The sequence below is a fragment of the Phascolarctos cinereus genome, unplaced genomic scaffold (genome assembly GCF_003287225.1).
Source record: "Phascolarctos cinereus isolate Bilbo 61053 unplaced genomic scaffold, phaCin_HiC Scaffold_726;HRSCAF=1367, whole genome shotgun sequence".
NCBI lineage: Eukaryota > Metazoa > Chordata > Mammalia > Diprotodontia > Phascolarctidae > Phascolarctos > Phascolarctos cinereus.
In genome coordinates, this window is record NW_027556098.1 from 351,546,987 (window position 1) to 351,567,350 (window position 20,364).

At 38.0% G+C, this 20,364-nt stretch overlaps 3 protein-coding genes across 3 annotated transcripts; all 3 read right to left on the bottom strand.

The window, feature by feature from the left end:
- Window positions 1-1,871: 1,871 nt before the first annotated feature.
- LOC110195264 (olfactory receptor 52Z1P-like) lies at window positions 1,872-2,884 on the bottom strand. Its single transcript, XM_020967926.2, is given in 2 exon segments — window positions 1,872-2,671; window positions 2,674-2,884. Coding segments are annotated over 2 exon segments (966 nt in total). The 5' UTR covers window positions 2,840-2,884.
- A 9,682-nt stretch (window positions 2,885-12,566) lies between these two features.
- On the bottom strand, window positions 12,567-13,511 carry LOC110195262 (olfactory receptor 51V1-like). Its single transcript, XM_020967924.1, has one exon. It carries the CDS (start codon window positions 13,509-13,511, stop codon window positions 12,567-12,569), a length of 945 nt encoding a protein of 314 aa, XP_020823583.1.
- Window positions 13,512-18,434: 4,923 nt separating this feature from the next.
- LOC110195069 (olfactory receptor 51V1-like) lies at window positions 18,435-19,379 on the bottom strand. Its single transcript, XM_020967718.1, has one exon. The coding sequence runs from the start codon at window positions 19,377-19,379 to the stop codon at window positions 18,435-18,437; it is 945 nt and encodes a 314-aa protein (XP_020823377.1).
- Window positions 19,380-20,364: the final 985 nt, after the last annotated feature.

Here is a 20,364-nt window from a genome sequence, read left to right on the forward strand (position 1 = left end):
CTGAGAAGCATACTCCAGGCCAATGGCCCTGCATCTAGCCTGGCCTCTGGAGTCATTATTCAAGGAAATAACCACCATGGAGATGCAAGGTGGCAACTATGTCTTTGACAGCTACCAATGACCTATAAAAGAAAGTTCTCACCACTAATGTCCATGGGACTATCCAGTGATTTAACATCAGAAACAAGTGGGGTTTTTGCACTCCTCATACCTTTCCATCTGACTTTAGCTGAAACTTCATAGATATTTGTCTTCCACCTTTGAATTTGACCTCCTTGAGAGCAAATGCTGTCTAGTTTTCAATTTTTATCCTCAACGTTTGATACAACTCTTCCACATATGAAGTGCTTAATGAATGCTTTTTCATTCATTCATCCATCCATCCATTTATTCCTAACTTTTACTCCAAGTATAATGTGTAAGCCTAAAATTATCTGTAGTACTTTCTCATGGACTTTCATTCATGAAACAGATATAAACACACTTGCCTCTAAACCTCTTATCCCTGACCTCAGCTAATTGTGATGTCATGTTTTGAATTCATATCAAGTTTATAGTATTTATTATTATTATTATTATTATATTTTGACAAATTTTATTGGTTCTCTTTTTATTATTCATTTTTTTAATATGTCCTTCCACGTCATTCCCCATCGAATCATTCCTTGTAACAAAGATCAAAATTTTTAAAAAGGTAGAGGGGAAAAAAAGAAAATTAATTAAGACATTAAGAGGGTCTGACAGTATATTCCAAATTTCACACCCATAGGCCACCATCTCTGTAATGACTAGAGGAAAGCTCAGTTTCTCAAAGGCTAGAGCCTTTTCTTCTAAAATTACCTTTCTATAGGTTTCCTATATGTGCCTGTTTATTTATATATTTTCTCTCACAATAGAATGTAGATTTCGCGAGATCACAGACTGTTTTTGCCCTTCTTTGTACCCCTATGACTTATCACAGTATCTTGGACATTATAAGCACTTATAAATATTTGTTCACTGAGATGTCAACTCTTTTTCAAGGTTGAGCTTTGTGATCATCACATTTTAATGTAGTGGGATCCCAACCGGTTCTTAATCCTGGGTAAATCACTAAACAGGGGTAAGGAGCCATGGGTTCAGTCTCTGGGCTGATGTTGTGTAACTTTAAGTATTCAGAAAATGTTCTGGGAAATGCATGGCTTATTTATCTCTGCAGCTTCTACCATCTTAGAGTGTTCACTAGCAAAGGTGTTAATGAGATTTTGTTTTTGTCCATATATATGATTTCATTGATGCAAGAAACTATAGAATATCAGCAAATGTTCTGAAATTTATAGTCTTTTTGGAAACTTCCTGTAGCACTAAGATATTAAGTGACTTGTCCAGTCAGTATGCAGGTCAGAGCTGGGATTTGAGTCAGATTAGTGATTCACTATTCATTATATCATGTTGATTTCACTGATTGAAAGAAAGGAGGTAAAGCTGAAATTTAAATTGCTTTTCCCTACTTGAGGAGAGATGTAATGAGGGATATGCTGGAGCCAGCTTGAATTAACTGTAACTGATTGTTAAATTTTCAACACAAGCATTTACACCTGAGAAACCAAAAGTTCTGCAAATCCAGGCTTGATGTATTGTTTGGTTGATTATAAGAAAGCGGTGGAGATTACATTAATAACGCAGATTAAACTTTAAAATGTGATATATTTTTTTCCAGAAAACCAGTTGTTAAGCATTTACCAGCATACCACTGTCTGTGATAGAGAAGCATGAAACTGTTTGCTGTTGCTTTATGGATTTTATTTGTTTAGTCTCTTTCACTCTCCACTTTACCACCTAATTAAAATATTCTGTCAGGCATGGCCAGTATTATAATCTTTCATAGTATATTAGCAACATGTTCTAATGGAGGAGAAGACCTGAACTGCCCTGTCCTGAATTTGCTTTGTCTTTACTCCATAAATGATGGGGTTGAGCATGGGAGGCACCACCACATAGAGGTTGGCCACTAGGATATGGACGTGCCGGGGAATGGTATTTCCTCCAAAGCGGTGAGCAAAGAAGGAAAAGAAGGCTGGAGTATAGAACATGAGGATCACACAGATATGGGAGCCACAGGTGTTAAGAGCCTTAAGCCTGGCAGACCAGGAAGGTATGTTGAAGACAGCATGGAGGATCAATGAATAGGAAATAATGATGAGCAAGACATCCAGTCCTGTGGACACCAGGGCTATGGTCAGGCCATAAATGATGTTAACTTTGATGTTGTCACAGGCCAACCTAGCTATGCCCATGTGTTCACAATAGGAGTGGCGAATGATGTTTTGTCCACAATAAGTAAGCCTGTATATCAGAAAGATGAAAGGAAAGCAGATGAGAAAACCCCTAACCACAGCTGCTACCCCAATCTTTCCAATGACTGAAGGGGTAAGAATGGTGGTATATCTTAGTGGGTAACAAATAGCCACATAGCGATCAAATGCCATGGCCAGTAGAATGGCTGATTCTGCTGCAAAGATGCAGTGAATGAAGAACATTTGGGCCACACAGCTGCCAAAGGAGATAGATCCAGAATGGAACCAGAAAATGGCCAGCATTTTGGGTGCTGTGGTTGTGGAGAGCAGGACATCTGTCAGGGCCAGCATAGAGAGAAACAAGTACATAGGCTCATGGAGGCTGTGGTCAGTGATATAAGGAAAATTAAGAAGCTATTGCCCATAATGGCTACAAGGTACATTGAACAAATTGGAACAGAGATCCAAGTATGTGAGTCCTCCATTCCTGGGATACCAATCAGAATGTACTTGATGTTTTGGAGGTTGGTGTCATTTTGTGGAGAGGACACATATTCAACCATCTCCTTTATACCTTGCCGCCGCAATGAAATGAAATAAGGTTGATGACTCAGTAGTGCTGTGCAGGGTGGTTGGTTGATTGATTCCTTTTTGTGGCATGCCCTACTACTTGAGAGGAAGAAAGAAACCAAGGTATTAATCTGAATGTTGTCTTTTTTTTAAATTAACCATTTTTTTCTTTTATCTTTTCTTTTTATTTCTTTTTGAATATTTTATCTTTCCCTAATTACATATAAAAATATTTTTAATATTAATTTTAAAAAGTTTTGATTCCAAATTCTATCATTCCCCTGCCTCCTCGCTGAGATAGTAAGCAAAACGGATATAGGTTATACATGTGCAATCATGTAAAACATTTCTATATTAGTCATTTTGTGGAAGAAAACTGAAAAAGGAAGGAAAGAAAAAGAAAGAAAGAAAGAAAGAAAGAAAGAAAGAAAGAAAGAAAGAAAGAAAGAAAGAAAGAAAGAAAGAAAAGAAAGAAAGAAAGAAAAAAGAGAAAAAGAGAGAAAGAGAGAAAGAGGGAGAGAGAGAGAGAGGGAGAGGGAGAGAAAGGAAGGAAGGAAGGAAGGAAGGAAGGAAGGAAGGAAGGAAGGAAGGAAGGAAGGAAGGAAGGAAGGAAGGAAGGAAGGAAGGAAGGAAGGAAGGAAGGAAGGAAAGAAGGAAGAAAGAAAGAAAGAAAGAAAGAAAGAAAGAAAGAAAGAAAGAAAGAAAGAAAGAAAGAAAGAAAGAAAGAAAGAAAGAAAGAAAGAAAGGAAAAAGAATATGCTTTGGCCTGTCAGACACTATCAATTCTTTCTCCTCCTTTAAAATGGATGCTTATGGCTATAAAAGTAGATATTTAACTATGACTGTAAAATGAAGCTACCTAATTGACCAGGCATTATTCTGCCCTTTCCTTAGTGGTGTCATTCCTTTGTCCAAAAATATTTCCATGACTCCAAAATTATGAAATCATGTAACCTAGAAGGGTAATGGACCACTGAGTCCAAGCTGGATTTTAATAAGAACCTCTCTACCACAAATGCAACACATCACCATCCAGCAATTGCTTGAAGATAAAGAAGGTGACTTTACTAATTTCCAAAGTAATCCATTTGTACTTTACAGAAGCTCCCATTATTAGACAGTTTTTGGTTTTATGAAGCCTAAATTTTATTCCAGTCTAAACTCTCCTCTATAACAATTACATTTACATCTACAAACTCCAACTGTTCTCCATGTTAAACATACCTAGTCCCTTCAAACAATCCTCACGTGTTGTTACCTTGAGACCCTTCACTATCTTGGTTGCCCTGTTCTTTTGAGCTTAGCAGAACCCCAGTGCTTCGGATAAGTTCCACACAGGGCAGAGTAAAGGGACTTTCATCTCCTTATTTCTGAAATCTATGCTTCTCTTAATGCAGCTTTAGATTTTGTTAGCTTCCTTGACTACCATACTACATTCTTGACACATTTTTACCTTCCTACTCTACATACTCAACATTATCTCATCCTTCCTGCACATTCCCTAAGCTCTGGGGAAATTCTAGCACTCACTATAGGTGTCCCATGATATTATATTTGCATTCCTTCCTGCATTTTGTTCTCTATAGCTGGAATGCCTTCTGCCTGCCCTAGAGCTCTGGCTCCTTCAGCCGCTGGGGTCTGAGTCTCTGGGAAGAGGACTAGGCCCTTAAGGGAGTATAAGAATTTGCATCTGGGCTGATAGTGTAAGATACAGCCCCAAAGTAACATCATCTGCTTCTTTATTTCCTACCCATTAAAATGCAGCCTAAAAATGCCACATGTGTGAAACCTTCTTACCAGCTGGTCATAACCTTTTCCTTCTGGGTTCTCCTAGCACTCTTTTATAGTACCTCTCTAATACACTTATAACCTGTTGTGATAGATGTAGATACACACACACACATGCACACATATGTGTGTGTGCATGTGTGTGTAGTATATGTATATATATATAAATATATTTTATGTTTATGTACAATATTAAAACTTTTGTTATATATTTATTTGTATATGTCCTTTATCTCCTTCCCCTACCCCACAATTACTCTGAATATTCAATTACTTAGTAGACTGGACCCAATTTAAACACATTAGTGTTCACAATGTAGGTATTAAACACAGAAGAAGTATTTTATAAATATTTATTAAGTTGAATTGAAGCTTACCAGAACAATATTGATGGCCCTAATGCAAAGGGGCAAAAAAATTCACATACACATATATATATATGAATACATATACATAAATATTCATATACATGAATACATATATAAACACGTGTATGTGGGGGTGCATATGCTCCTATATAACACCGGGAAGCTCTGTATAGGAGAATTTAGCAGCGTTTACAGATGAGAAAAAATAGGGAATATAAAGAAATAATATTGGGAAACACCATCTCTGATCTAAATTAACCTTCCACATAGTGATTGAAGCTTAAGAACATAAACTAATTAAAATCTGTAATAAGAATGGTTCTTTAGATGCTTGTAATACAGGGAGTCTTAGTGAGAATGTGATGAGAAATTCCCTAGACCAGGAGGTGACTATAGAGAGCCATACTGTCCTCTCTTTCTAGCAACCTCTCAGCAAATACTTAAATCTCTTCCCATGATACTCTACAACAAAGTCAGGAATGTTTGTGAATTGAGGGATGGAGAGGATATAAGATATTATACAAAGAAGAGATACAAGATATTATCCACTGATCCTTTGGAGATGTGGGAGGTCCATAGGTGTGAAATATGGTCTATATTTGCAGATTTTTTTTTTGATATCTTGATCAGTTTTGCTGAATTTTTTCTCTTCTGCTTTAAAAAAAACTGCATGGACTGCCTCTCTGAGATGAAGGAGGGGAAAAAATACAAGAGGAAATTTAGGTGATGTCAAAAAAAGTATTGTAAAAATTTATTTTTAAAATGTTGAGTGAGGTGAATGAGCTTTGTTCTTTTGGAATTCAAGGTATCTAGAGGGCATTATCAAGTCATTAAGGAGTGTTAATAAAATCACACAAAACCAATCCATATCCAAATCAAAGATTAATTTCAATTAATTAAATTCAATAAATTTTCAAAAGTTCAAATGAACTTTCAAAGTTCAAGAAAAGTCACTCTAGCAAGAGAATGAATAGGTTATTCTTCTGTTGTTAATTAGAATTGTTGTGGTCTAGGGGTGCTGGGAACCCCACAGTGCAAGGGTACAGGGCACTAGTCTGCCTTGAAAGAATTCAACCACTCAAGCCTTCCAGTCCAAGTAAAGAGTTTATTTGTGACACCAAAACAAGTGGGCCAGACTCCTAGTGAGTCTGCACATTTGAGAGGGACAAGACTGGAATTTTTATAGGGAAAAAGATTGCGGGAAGATTTGGATTGGATTAAGGAGAGACAAGTAGCCTGGGGTGGTCTGGAGATAATAGAGAAAGGGGTTTGGACTGGATTAAGGAGTGTCAAGTAAACTAATTAAGTAATCTAGGTAGGTCAGGGTAGGCTAGATGCCTTGCATAGAGGCTATGTTTCATGTCAGAAGGCACCTCTGTCACCACCCCTCACATCAGCTCCTCAATTCCTCATAAGAGTCACTGAATGCCTTTGATTCCAGCCATAGATATTCTGTAGGCCCAGTCTTCCTCTGGCTTTCCTCCTCCTTGCTGCAACCCTTTTCTCCTGTTTCTCTCCACTCTACCTGAAACAAAATCTATGACCCTCCCCGTACCTTTGTTGCCTGACTAAGAAAAATTCCCTAAAGAGCACTGGCTCGCCTTACCTGTGCCATGGATGAAGAAAGAGGCAGAGAGGTCAGTCAGGGAAGGAATCAAAAAGAAGTGAATTTCAGAATCCAGTTATTTTTTTTCTTTATACCATCTGCCTGCTTCTCCCTCAGGGCCTCACTCAGCCCCTGGGGATGGATTTTCTTTTCTCTCCCTGCTCAAAATTGGATTTGGGAGTCTGAGTCTCAAGGGTTTAAATCCATAAACATTTCTTCTTTTTCTTTACATTTGTACATGTTCTCGTCCCACTGATAAATATTAACTTAATGACCACAGATTCCCATATTAAATACTCCTGCTCACAAACAAATGAGTTTATATACAGACCACCACAATAACAAAAATATTCATACAGTCATGACAAATGTAAACATACACTGACACAGGATGAAAAGATGACCCACCCTCACTAGAACTAGAAGTATGGGGTAATGAGGGATGATGATATGAAACAAAATAGTTTTCAATTTTTTATGCCTAATTTTTAATCCCTTGTCATTTGCCAAATGAATCACGGACCACAATTAGTAGGTATACGCAAAACAAGACTTTACATTCTCTGACATCCTTTGTTTTCTCTATTCTTTCAAGAGCTCAGAAATCTCCCAGAAATCTTGAATGGACTGGAAAATTAGTGGAAAAAAAAATCAAAAATGGTGAAAAATTTCTTTGAAAGAATCAAGTATCATTATTTGACTTCTCCTGATTACGAAAATGCCTCAGATACAACATCAGCATTTAGTTCTTTCTCACCATAGACTTAAAATTAAAAAAAAAATACACCAACCTAGCTATTTCCAAAGATCATATCCAACATGAATTAAAGAATGTTGTTATGTTGAGTAGCATCCCTAATCTTGGAGACCTAGATTAGAGTCTGAGACCCACGAATACCTCTGTAACACTATATAAATCACTCAGGTTTTCCGAACCTCATTTCCAAATTAAGAAACTAGTTTCTGAGACAGCAGTTACTCATTTGAATGCTGAGAGGGGTGAGAGGGGTGGGTAACACACTATCCTTCAGTGATTTGTATATGAAGAATTAAAGAAATTTTAGATTGTGTTTTTGAGAAACATGGAAATTAGCACTGCCTGAATTGTGACCCAGCTGGCCAGTTCCAGTTGGGCAACTCAGTTCATCCCCTCCCCTCCCCTCCCCTTCTTTCCTCTCTTCTCCTCTCCTCAATCCCTACCAGAAAGTGTTCTGCCCAAAGGAAGGTAAATTTTGATGGCTGAAAGCTGATTAACTTGGGGTTTACTGACTAGATCTCCCTTTCAAAGACCAAGCCTTAAACCCAATTCACTCTGGATCTCATGGTTTGGACAATAGGTCCCTGCCCAAGCACCACTTAATGGTTATTTTTTTTGGCTCAAAGCCAATGTAAATAGTAACTGTTTCTCTTTTGGCCGGCAGCCCTGAGAGTCTTCCCTTCCCAGTTTCATTTTTTTTTTTATTAAAGGTGCCATCCCTTGACTTACTTCTTAAAGAGGCCTATTCAGTGAATGGGTATTGCCTCACTCAAAGTGAGAACTTGAAAAGACCTTATCTTAAAAGGGCCAAGGTCTCCCATTGCATCCTGGGCCATCTCCAGTAGATCTGATCACTATCTGGCCACTGGACCCAGATGGCTTTGGAGGAGAAAATCAGGCTGGTGACTTTGCACAGCCCTCCCTCACTCAAATCAAAGTCAATTGCAAGTCATGTCATCATCTCCCTGATATCATGATCCTCTTCAAGAGAGAAGGACAAAACCACAACCTGACACTATGATCACCTGTCCTTGGTCAACAGGCCTTAGAATGAACTTGGACTCATTTAGACACTCAGAGGTGTCTACAAAATACCACTCCCTAGATATAACCCATTAACATACCTAAACATACCCTCTCCCACACAAAGGTTTGGCCTATGCGGAGAACCAGAGAGTAGATCTTTTAAAAAAAAGCTATAGAAGATCATGTCCACTATTAGTCAAGAGCAAACCCAAAATCTAAACAGGTTTTTAGAAAGAATTTTATTAAGCTGTGAAGCCAAAGGGGAGCCAGAAAAATATTCATAGTTGGGTTCCTCCTCAGACTTTGTGGATTTTACATTATATAGAGCTTAAACAAGGGTGCAAGGCCAAGAAGCTGAGTAAACTACATGTAGGCAGTTTCCACAAAGAGGCAATTTCCAGATAAGGCATGTAGGTTGCTGCGTATGTATATCCACAGATAAGTCTAAGTATTCAATAAAACTTGTTCATGTTCAGTCATTTTTCAGTTGTGTCCAACTGTTTGTGAACTGAGTTAGAGTTTTCTTGGCAAAGATATAAAGGTAGTTTTCAGTTCCTTCTCCAGCTTATTTTTCAGATAAAGAAACTGGGCAATCAGGGTCAAGTGATTTGGCCAGGGTCACCAAGCTAGTAAGTGTCTGATGCTGAATTTGAACTCAGGTCTTCCTGATTCCTGGCCCAGCTCTCTATATTCAGTGCCACCTAGTTGCCCAGAGGGCATAGTACTTAATCATGTGAAACCGGAATAGATAAACCCTGAGTTGTCTTTCTGCACTGGGATTATATAGTTCTGTCATTCTATTCAGTACAACCTATAACTCTGCCCAATAGAGGCATGTGACTAATACCTTTAACACTTGTACTAGTAGTTGAAGCTAAGGTCAAGTCAAGTAAATTCCTAATCTTTCCTTACTTCATTTCACTTCCCATCAACTGCTCACTCATCTCCTAAAAATGAATCCTTTCATCATCTCCATTCTCTCCTTTCAGAGTCATATCCTTTTTGACACTTTTTTTTTCAATTGTCAATTGCTCCCTTGTTTGAACTCTATATAATGTAAAATCCACAAAGGCTTGGAGGGAACTCAGCTATGCATATTTTTTTTTTCTGATTCTTCCCCTGGCTATAAATGTTTGCTCCCTTGTTTAAACTCTATATAATGTAAAATCCACAAAGGCTTGGAGGGAACTCAGCTATGCATTTTTTTTTCTGATTCTTCCCCTGGCTATAAATGTTTGACAATTGAAAAAAAAAAGTGTGAAAAAGGATATGACTCTGAAAGAAGAGAATGGAGATGATGAAAAATGTGGGAGAGAGAGGTAATATGGAAAATTCAAAACAAATGGAAACAAGGGATTCACTTTTGAGAGATGAGTGAGTAGTTGACAAGAGGCTGAGTATACAATGTGTAGGCAGTTTTTTTTTTTAATATTCGTGTAAGTTGCTTGGCATATATGACAACAGATAAATATTCAATAAAACTTGGACCAAGCAGAGACACAAGCTTAGAGTGAGGTCCCAAGACAAAACCTAGGTGGGTTCTAAATAGCAATCTCTGGGTCCCTTGCAGGGTGTCTGGAGTCAGTAGGACCTACATATGCTATACATTCTAGGATAAGCAATATCTTGCCATACAAAGCTACATTCAAACAGTATAATAAATAATAAAGTTTTCTCCCTCAACAAATGGTTTGGTGTGGTTTAATGGACAGAGTAATGGTTTGGAGTGAAAAGACCTAGTTTTGATATAGGGGTAGCTGACATTTAGAAGGAAAACAATATCTTTTCTATTTGATAATGGTATAGCAGGAGAAATGGAAAGAGGGACATACTTTGCCTTCAATTTAAGAAAAATTATCCAAGAATAAGATCTTAAAAAAAAAAAAAGGTTTGATGACCAGCCAGAACAGTCATGAATTCTCAGTCATTAAAGGTTTCTAAATGGAGTGTAGATTGCTCTTTTTCAGTTCTTTTTCAGTCATGCCCAACTCTTTGTGACCCCATTTGTGGTTTTCTTGGCAAATATAAAGGAGTGTTTTGCCATTTCCTTCTCCAGCTGATTTTACAGATGACTTACCTGAGGCAAATACAGTTAAGTGACTAGCCTAGGGTCACTCAGCTAGGAAGTGTCTGAGACCAGATTTGAACTCAGGAAGATGATACTTCTTGACTCCAAATCCACTTAGGCACCTAGCTGTCCAGAGAGCAGATTCCCTGATCACATTGACATGGGAATGGATAAACTCTGAGTCTTTTTTCTGCACTGGAATTATATGATTCTGTCAGTACATTCCAGTACAACCTACAACTCTGTCTGAGAGAAGCTTGTGACTTATACCTCTAACATTTGCACTACTGGCTGAAGCTAAGATCAAGTCCAGTAAGATCCTAATATTTGTTTACTTCATTCCACCTCCCATCAACTGCTCATTCATCTCCCCAAAAAGGACACCTTTGTCTCCATCTGTTTTGGATTCTCCATATTACCTCTCCCACATTTTTCATCATCTACATTCTCTCCTTTCAAAGTCATCTTCTTTTTCATGCTTTTTTTGACAATCAAGTATTTTTTTCCTCTTTTTCACTTCCTACTTTGCCATTGACAAATAGAGAAATAAAGCAAAAAAACAAAAAGAAGACTCTTGCAAAAAGAAAAAAAAACATACATAGCTAAGCAATGCAATTACCCATATTGGTTTTGTTAAAAAAAAAAAATGTCTTTTCACACTTCACTACAGATGCTCTCTTTTCCTAAAGACATCTGTCCCAGCAATGTTTTGTCCTTACATTGGTAATATTTTCCAAAACATGTGTGCATATTCAGGTAATTACATTCAATGTAATACGCATGAAATAAATGTTGTATCTTAATAGGTACTCCTATCAGAGAGAGGAAAATTTAAGTAGGTTGCCATTAATGGGAGACATAAAGAAAGAGAAGTAATGGATTTTGTTACTGATAAGGTTAAATCACTCTAGTAGACAGAAAATGCAAATGCTCAATGAATCAAGAGCTTTTTACTATGTATTGCAATAGGAAATTTAAATGAATACAACAAAATATAACCTTACCTACTGCAGCAGAAGGAGAAAAGAACTAGGAAGTAAATTTGGAAGGCTCCAATATAGATGTCAATATTGTGCCAGGTTTTGAAGGAGGGGAGTGATGTGGCTTGGTATAATGGAGGAAAGTAAGGGACACTTCTTTTGCTTATAGGCGTGCCCCAATCCCATGAGAGGGAGAAAAACCTAGCTGATAACTAAAGTAACTGGGCAAGGCAGGCAAGTGCCCTCATGTATGCACAGTTCCTCTTTATCACTTGAGCCCCTTCTCTATTTCCTATATAATAAAGAAAATCAGGATTTCTTTACATCCAAGAGCTCTATCCAATGGAATTCCATCATGCATGTGGTGGAGAGCTTGGACTCAGAAATAGAGAAATGTGCTAGTATGACTTGATTGAGCCCTGAAGGGTTGAATGCCTCTGAGACCTCTCAGTACAGAGGATGATGAGGATATTCTAGCTCTCACAGGGTGACATTGCCTTTACTGCTGATGATTATGGTAAAGTTGGAAAACAAACTAATGTTTAATAAGAGTAGTGAATGAACAAAGAGGGAGGTAGATGATTTATGTTTCTTTGGTTCTCTGCTGGAGTAACCATTTTAAGAACTTATACTTTGAAACTCAAATATGTTACACAAATATTTGTGGAGTGTATGCTATTACGCCCTTGGCCACATCAAGTTGTGTTTATTATCCCCTTTCTTTAAAGATCATCCATAAGGGTCATTTGGCAATCATGTAACATTGCTAAAAGTTGGAATCAGAGTATCCTAAAAACCTTTCTGCAGTCATTCATGCTTGTGGCCACTTTGTATCAGCAACCCACATAAAATCTGATTCTGCTGTTGCATATTTTCCCCAGAGGATTATCTCAGAAGCATTGTAAGTTTTAACAGTCACCCCTCTGATGAGAGACTTGCTAATTTCATGATCCTGTTGGAGCACATTCTGTCTAGCCATTCAGTACTCAAGTTGTCCCATAGACAATGTTAATGGAAAGGCTAAATGAACACAACAATGACTTTACTTACTACTCTTATTACTACTACAAAATATATTTAAAAAAAATTAAAATATATACCTTATCTTCACACAACACTAGAGTGACTCAGTACCTTTGCCCTGAGAAAAGCCTTTGTATCCTGCTTCGAATCTGCTGGGTCTTGACACTATAGATGATTGGGTTCATCAAGGGTGGAAGGAGAATATAAACATTACCCATAAGAACATGTACTACAGGGGAGAGATGCTTGCCAAAACGGTGTACCATAGTTAGGCTGATGATGGGGATGTAAAAGACAAGGACAGCACAGATGTGGGAGACACAAGTCTGGAAAGATTTGACTCTTTCATCCCGAGATGCAATAGCCAAGACAGATTTCAGAATTAGAACATAAGATGCAAGGATAAGGACAGAGTCTAACAATAGGGTGCAAATTACGAGCCCCAGTGCATAGAAGCTGTTGAAGTGAATGTCAGAGCAACTCAAGCGAAGCAGGTCCTGGTGCAGACAGAAAGAGTGAGAGAGAACATGGGGCCGGCAGTAATGGAAGAACTTAAGGCGAATGATGGCAGGAGTGATAAAGAGGAAGCTCCTAATTATAATGGCTACCCCTATCTTGATTATCCTGGCAGCTGTCAAGATAGAGGAGTAGCGCAGTGGGTTGCAGATTGCAATGTAACGATCAAAAGACATGGCAAGGAGGACAGAAGATTCCATAAAAGACAGACCATGAATGAAGTAAGATTGGCCAATACAGACATCCAAACTGATTTCACTGATGAGCCCCCACAGGATTCCCAACACTGTGTGCATGGTGGACAGCCCCATGCACAGGTCAGTGAGGGCCAGCATGGCTAGGAAATAGAACATGGGCTCATGCAGACTCTGTTCAGTCCGGATCACATGGAGTATCGTGCAATTCCCAAGGAGAACCATGGCATAGATGAAGGAGAAAGGGATGGCAATCCACACATATGACTGTTCCAGGCCAGGGAAGCCTGTGAGGAGGAAGGTGGAGGCACTGAAGTTGTGCCCAGGTTGAGTAGACATGAGTGTAGAATGCCCTTTTTAAGTAAGATCAAGGAATATTTCCATGTCAAAAAATCTTCATTCCTTCAATTTAAAACCTTTTGCCTGTAATTTTGGAATATCATACACAATTCTTCCTGAAAGATATCCTGGGTGACATAATTAAGCAGCTATATAAGAAAAAAAATATTGTTTTCCAGGAGAAAGAGGCCACATCACCAGTTGACTAGACCAAGGTATTGTTGTATTTCGTGTGGCCGAGAATTCAATGTCAGCATGCTAGCCTCAAATCTTCTTTCTGGGAATCAGAATGTGAAAAAAGAGTCTGGGCTAGGACAGTTGTTTAGAGAAGTTCTGGTATCAGTGATGATTTTGCTCAGATCTGAATAGGGTAGGACAGCTTGGCAATTGGAATTGCACTATATAAAAAGAGTCCTTTTTCTCTTCTGTGTATTTGTAATATGTGGGAATACATAAGATGTTAGCCTCAGAGGAGGCCCCTTTCACCTCTAAATGGTTTGTCTTCCTATCCCAGGATCTCTCTCCTTTTGTCACATTGGTTAACTAACCCAATATACACCTACTTTCTGTCGTTTCCAATATCAGAGCCTGCAGTTTCTTTTCCTTATTGTTCTTCATGGTCAGGATGGCAGTAGGGGAGGATTTATGTAGATCCTCATTGACCCCTGGGCTCCAGCAGGAGTGCCTGTCTCCTGGGATAAATATCTCATCTCTGGATTTCTGAAGCTAAGAGCATGATGCAACTCCTTGGTCTCTGACCTAGGTCTCAGCTCATTCATTTAGACATTCACTATTATAAGGAAAAGTGCAATGACTGTGATGTCAGAGGTCCTGGGTTCAAAACATTTACTACCTGTGTGATCTTGGGCAAGTCTCTTAGCCTCTGTGATCCTTAGTTTCCTCATATGTAAAATAAGGGTGTTGAACTAAGTGAATGACCTCTGAGATCTCTTCCTGCTCTACTGTTATGATCCTATCATCATTGAAATCTTTCATTTGCTTTCTAGGTAATTATTGAAGCATTACATATGAGCCACAGTTGAGTTAGGGTTTCAAAAAGCCTTTTGAATTTTGTGTGGAAAACACTGTGGATACAAAGAGAAAAATTAAACCATTCACTGCAAAGGGTAATCACAGAATGATCCAATTTGATACCATGTATAACATGCACTCCCAATTTGTCCTTAGAAATATAGTCTATGTGTCTTTCAAAAACTGATTTTCATGTTAGAAATTATACTTTTGCTTATTTAAAAAAGAGCAGAACCTGAGTTCAAATCCAGTCTCATACATAACACTTCTTAGCTGTGTGACTCTGGGCAAGTCACTTAACCCCAGTTGCCTCACAAAAAAACAAAGCACAAATGTTTCCAAACTGATTTCATTTCCCTCATGTGTGTATGTGTGTGTCCATGCTTGCACACTTATCTCATTTATTAGAGGTTAGCAGTATAGAATACCTTTGGACTCAAGACTGAAAATGACATTGGTCAAAGTTATGTTATTTTTTTTCATGTTCATTTTATTCACATTAGAGCTATTATTGTATAAATATTCACCTAAATCTACTTAAATTACTCTGCACTTTTTTATAGTCTTCCTTAAGTTTCTCTGAATTCCTAACATTTATTATTTCTTACACAACAGCTACAATCTCATACATTCATCAGTTTATTCACTTCTTCAACAAGTGATGGACACTCAGTTTGGTTTTCAGATTTTTGCTATATCCACAATATTCTGTCATAAATATTTTGGGACCTATGAGATCTATCCCCTCTGTCTTTGTGCTCCTTGGGTTAGGGCCAGTATCAGTATTGCTGAGTTAAGCACATTTAGTGATTTTTTTTTCCAATGTAGCTGTTGTTCAATGTATTTTCCAGAATGGTGGACTCATTTATAACTAAAAATGTGTTAGTGGGTGTATCTTTCCAAAGCCTTTCCAGAATTTGTGATTTTTGACTTTGCCAGTCTGATATATTCAAGGTAAAACCACAGTTATTTCAATTTGCATTTCTTTTATAAGTACTTTGGAGTATTCTTTCATACTGTTGTTAATAAATTGTATTCCTTCTTTTGCAAACAGATTATTCATTTTCTTTGGCCATTTGTCTTTGGGAAATTTTCCATATTCTTATATATTTATATAAATGCTACAACTATTTTGAATAGCTGAGCGTTATCCAACATATTTTCTGTGAATATATTTTTCCTATGAGTTAATTTCCTTTCTCATTCTATCTGAATTAATTTTGTTTACATAAAATATTTTAAATTGTATTCAACTAAAATTGTTTTTCTTTTCATACTCACATTTCTCCCTAATTTATTTAAGAAGTTCTCCCTATCCATAGTTGCAAAAAGTACTTACAAGCATTCTCCAATTAAAAACAACAACAACATCAACATTATCATTGTATTAAGTCACATATCTATTTGGAGCTTATTGTAGTTTATCATGTAAGGTATTGATCTAAATCTATTTTTTTACAAACTACTTTCTAGTTTTTCCTGTAATAATACTAATAATAACTATAACTAGCACTTTACACTGTTTACAATATACCGGGAACTCGGCTAAGTGCTTTAAAATTTTCTTATTTTATCCTCAAAAATTATGGGAGGTAGGTACCATTTTACAAATGACAAAATTGAAGTAAACCCAGCTTAAGTGACTTACCCAGGGTCACATTGTTAGTAAGTTTCTGATGCATTATTATAGCTTGAGTCTTCCAGACTCCAGACCCAGAACTGTTGGTGTACTTTGAGATTCAAATATATCAAACAAATGTTTCTTACATATTTGCTATTTTATCTTCATTTTACAGATTAAGAAACTGAAGTTCAGAGAGGTTTTGACTTGCCCCAGGATCAAAAAGTTAGTGACAAAATCAGAAATAAGATCTTCTAACTCTCCAATCCAAGTTCTTTGTGATCCTCAAGAAGGTGTTAACTGGGATTGGTTTAGGGCAAGTGGCTCTTCTTAAGCCTTAAGAGTCTCTCTTGATCATTTGCAAATTCATTCATGCATTAGACATTAATTCAAGGAATACTGAAGTGCCTAGCAGGTGTGAGCCCTCATATTCTGTCTCTGTGACTTCTGTGCTTATCTCTGCCCTGCACCATACCCTCCAATCCCAGCAGATGGGAATCAGCTCCTGGAACTACCCCAGTGAGTTTTGGCTTTATTCTAAAATGCAACTAAAGCAAAAGGAGAAACTTGATATAACTCTGATATAACTCCTCTCCCTTGTGCTCATTTCCAAGGCCTCAGAGGACTAAGAACAAAGAAACGAAAAGGCAGGTCTGGCTCTTTATTTCTGTTCCACTGTATATTACCAGGTCCCTCAATTCTAGCAGTTTTTCCTGAATTCCATACAACACTAACCACAAGATGTTTTGGTCAATTCATCATTCCCTCATTTCAATGACAAGCTTTTTTTTCTTTACTAATTTATTTCTTAATATATTTAATTCCAGGCAGCAACAATAGATCTGTTTGTTTTTAAGTAGTTATATTCACTATAACAGGCTGCAGAGGTAAAACCTAGCTATTGTTTTGTTTCTGTTTCTCAAGGACATGGGAGAATGAACAAAACTTTTAATGCAGCATTGCACCCAATGACAATTAGATACAAAGGAGTAGTCAAATGTCACCAAGTTGTCAAGTTGGCGTTTTATTGACATATTATCTTACCTGCTCAGTGTTATTACTTTAGTCCTTAAACCTCCCCTAAATAGCATTTTCAAACTAAGATGTTCAGGGAGATGCATGATTAAACTCTTTCCAGTACACAAGTGTACTTCCTGACATTCATGTTTCCCAGACATCAGATTAAATCCTTCTAAAATTCTTCTGTTTGGGCTGCCCAGCCCTCTGGATGGGAGAATGTCATGGAACAAGCATTTAAGTGCCAACTAGGTGCCAGGCTTTGTGCTAAGCATTCTACAAATATTACTTCACTTGATCCTCACAACAACCTATGAGGCAGGTGTGATTCTCATGATTTTACAGTTGAAGAAACTGAGGCAGATGGAGGCTAAATGATATGCCCAGCATCACAGAACTAGTAAGTGTGGCAGAAGAAAGATAAAATTACTGAGAAACAAAGGTTTGAGCTTCTGAGTTTATTGATGTATTAAGTGTATGTACTGATTGCATAACAAATCAGGACCAGGCCTCCTTAGCTTTGGCGCTGGACCCCAAATACAGTGGGAGACAGATTTTTACGCATTAAAAATATTTAATCAAAGAAAACCAATTAATTAAAAGACAACATTTAGCAGAGTACAAACCAGGATACAAAATGGGGTGAATTGATTTCTAGTTGGAGTAAACATTAGTGACTTTCTAAGGTTGGAGGCTGAGAGGGATCAGGTGTCCCACTCCCCCACCCAAGGGTCTGTATTCAATCAAAAGAACATGGAAACAAGAATTGATTGACCAGTACAGGACCAGTTTACAGATAAGACATATGGGTTTCTTGAGATGTATAATTGTGAGAAAACTAGCATCAGTCTTCAGATCTGACCAGGTTGCCAGTCAGCACAACCTAGATCCTTTGGTAAGGGTCTCTAAGAAACAAGTAGAGATGATTCAGCTTCCCAGCCATACAGGGCTATGTTCAAACAGTACAATAAGGTTTTCTCACAATTCTCATAATTAAAAAAAAACCATTTTCTCACAAGACAGAAATTGGGTTAGACCTATAATTGAATAGAAGGGAACCTGAACTAGCTTCAGAATTGCATCATAACAGGATTCAATGTGGATCATATGATTCCCACATTCCCTCATAAATCAGGTCTTCCTGAATCCAGGCCAGTATTCTATTCATTGAACTATATAGTTGCCTTATCTTTCTGATTCTGAGAGTCAGGAAATGCATCTGATTTGGCAGACAAAGCTAGATTGTGAATAGCTTAGTTTTCTTTCAGAGAAAACCACCTTTGGATTCTGCTACGGATCTGCTGGGTCTTGACACCATAGATGATGGGGTTCATCAGCGGTGGGAAGAGAATGTAGATGTTGCCCATGAGGACATGTACCACTGGAGAGAGGTGCTTCCCAAAGCGGTGTACCATGGTCAGACCAATGATAGGTATGTAGAAGACCAGGACAGCACAGATGTGGGAGACACAGGTTTGGAAGGACTTTAGCCTCTCCTCTTGGGATGCAATAGCCAAGACAGAATGCAGAATCAGGATGTAAGAGATAAGGATTAGCAGAGAGTCTAACAATAGAATGCAGATCACCAGGGCCAGGGCATAGAAACTATTGAAATGGATGTCAGAACAAGCCAATCGCAGAAGGTCCTGGTGCAGACAGAAGGAGTGGGAAAGAATGTGGGGGCAGCAGTAATCAAAAAACTTTAGGCGGATAATGGGAGGGGTGATAAATAGAAAACTCCTGACTATAACAGCCACTCCAATTTGAATGATCCTGGTATTGGTCAGGATTGCTGTATACCTCAGTGGGTTGCAGATTGCAATATAGCGGTCAAAGCACATAGCAAGTAGTACAGATGACTCCATGCAAGAGAGTCCGTGGATGAAATAGGTCTGGATGATACAGGCATCAAGGCTGATCTCTTGAATGAGCCCCCACAGGATGCCCAATACTGTGTGCACAGTAGACAGCCCCATGCACAGATCAGTGAGGGCCAGCATAGCCAGGAAATAGAACATGGGCTCATGCAGACTCGGGTCAGTCCGAATCACATGAAGGATCATGCAATTCCCCAAGAGAACCATGGTGTAGATGGAAAAGAAGGGGATGGAGATCCAGGCATATGATTGTTCAAGTCCTGGTAAGCCAGTAAAGAAGAAATGTGAGGATGTAATATTGGGACTAGTCAGAGCAGACATCAATGAACACAGATGACTATAGAGTTAGGTCAGTGATTACTTCTTTTGGGAGCTGGCCCTTAGTTCATATTATTTTTACACTTTCTGGCAGAAAGGAAAAGAAAAGATGTTATAAAAATCAATAGAAACATGATCAATATATAAAAATATATCAATATATAACAAATAAGATATGTAAACATGAGCTACGTGGAAAAGTTCAGAAACTGAATAAAAAAGACATATAACTTCCCTAGAGTTGGGGGATACATTACCTGCCTGTTTCTCTCTAATCCAGGAGGTTTTCCCTTTTGATGCCAAGATTCCAACTCCCATGTCCTTGATATGAATCTTCATCCTGAAAATCAGAGAGAACATAAGCTCATGGTCTCGAGTCAGAGTAACTATGAATGTTGTGATGAATATGAAGTATGAGAGACATAATTTCTAGTCAAAGATGAATTATGGAGGCATTTCAACATTTAAATACTCTTGGAAAGTAGATGTTCCCAACAAGCAGAAATCAACTCTGATTGGTTAACAATTAATGAGAGAATGAATAGTATAATGAGAGGTGGGCTTATTCTAATGAGGGTCTGGGAACACAACTTTGATTATGTCACTCTTGGACAAAGAGATTATTTCTACACCTAGACTGATCTCATCTCTGTCAATTTAGACAAATGACTCCTAACTCCACTCAGACCATTTATATAGTTGACCAATGGATCAGAATTTACCTAGATTAGATTCTCTTTCTAAGGTCCTCTAGTTTGGTGGGGTCCCACCCAAGATCCAGTCTCATCATCAGCCCTGCCTTTAACAAGGACTAGGCTTTCAATGAGGAATTAAAAAGAGGGAGAAAAAAAAACAACGGTGGATCCTAATTTAATAACTGATTATTAATATAAAGGAGAAATAATAATTTCTCTCAATGTCTAGAAAGTCAGGGTAATGGTGAAAAATCTTACGAGGAAGTATAGTTTAGAAGACGGGACACAGGCTG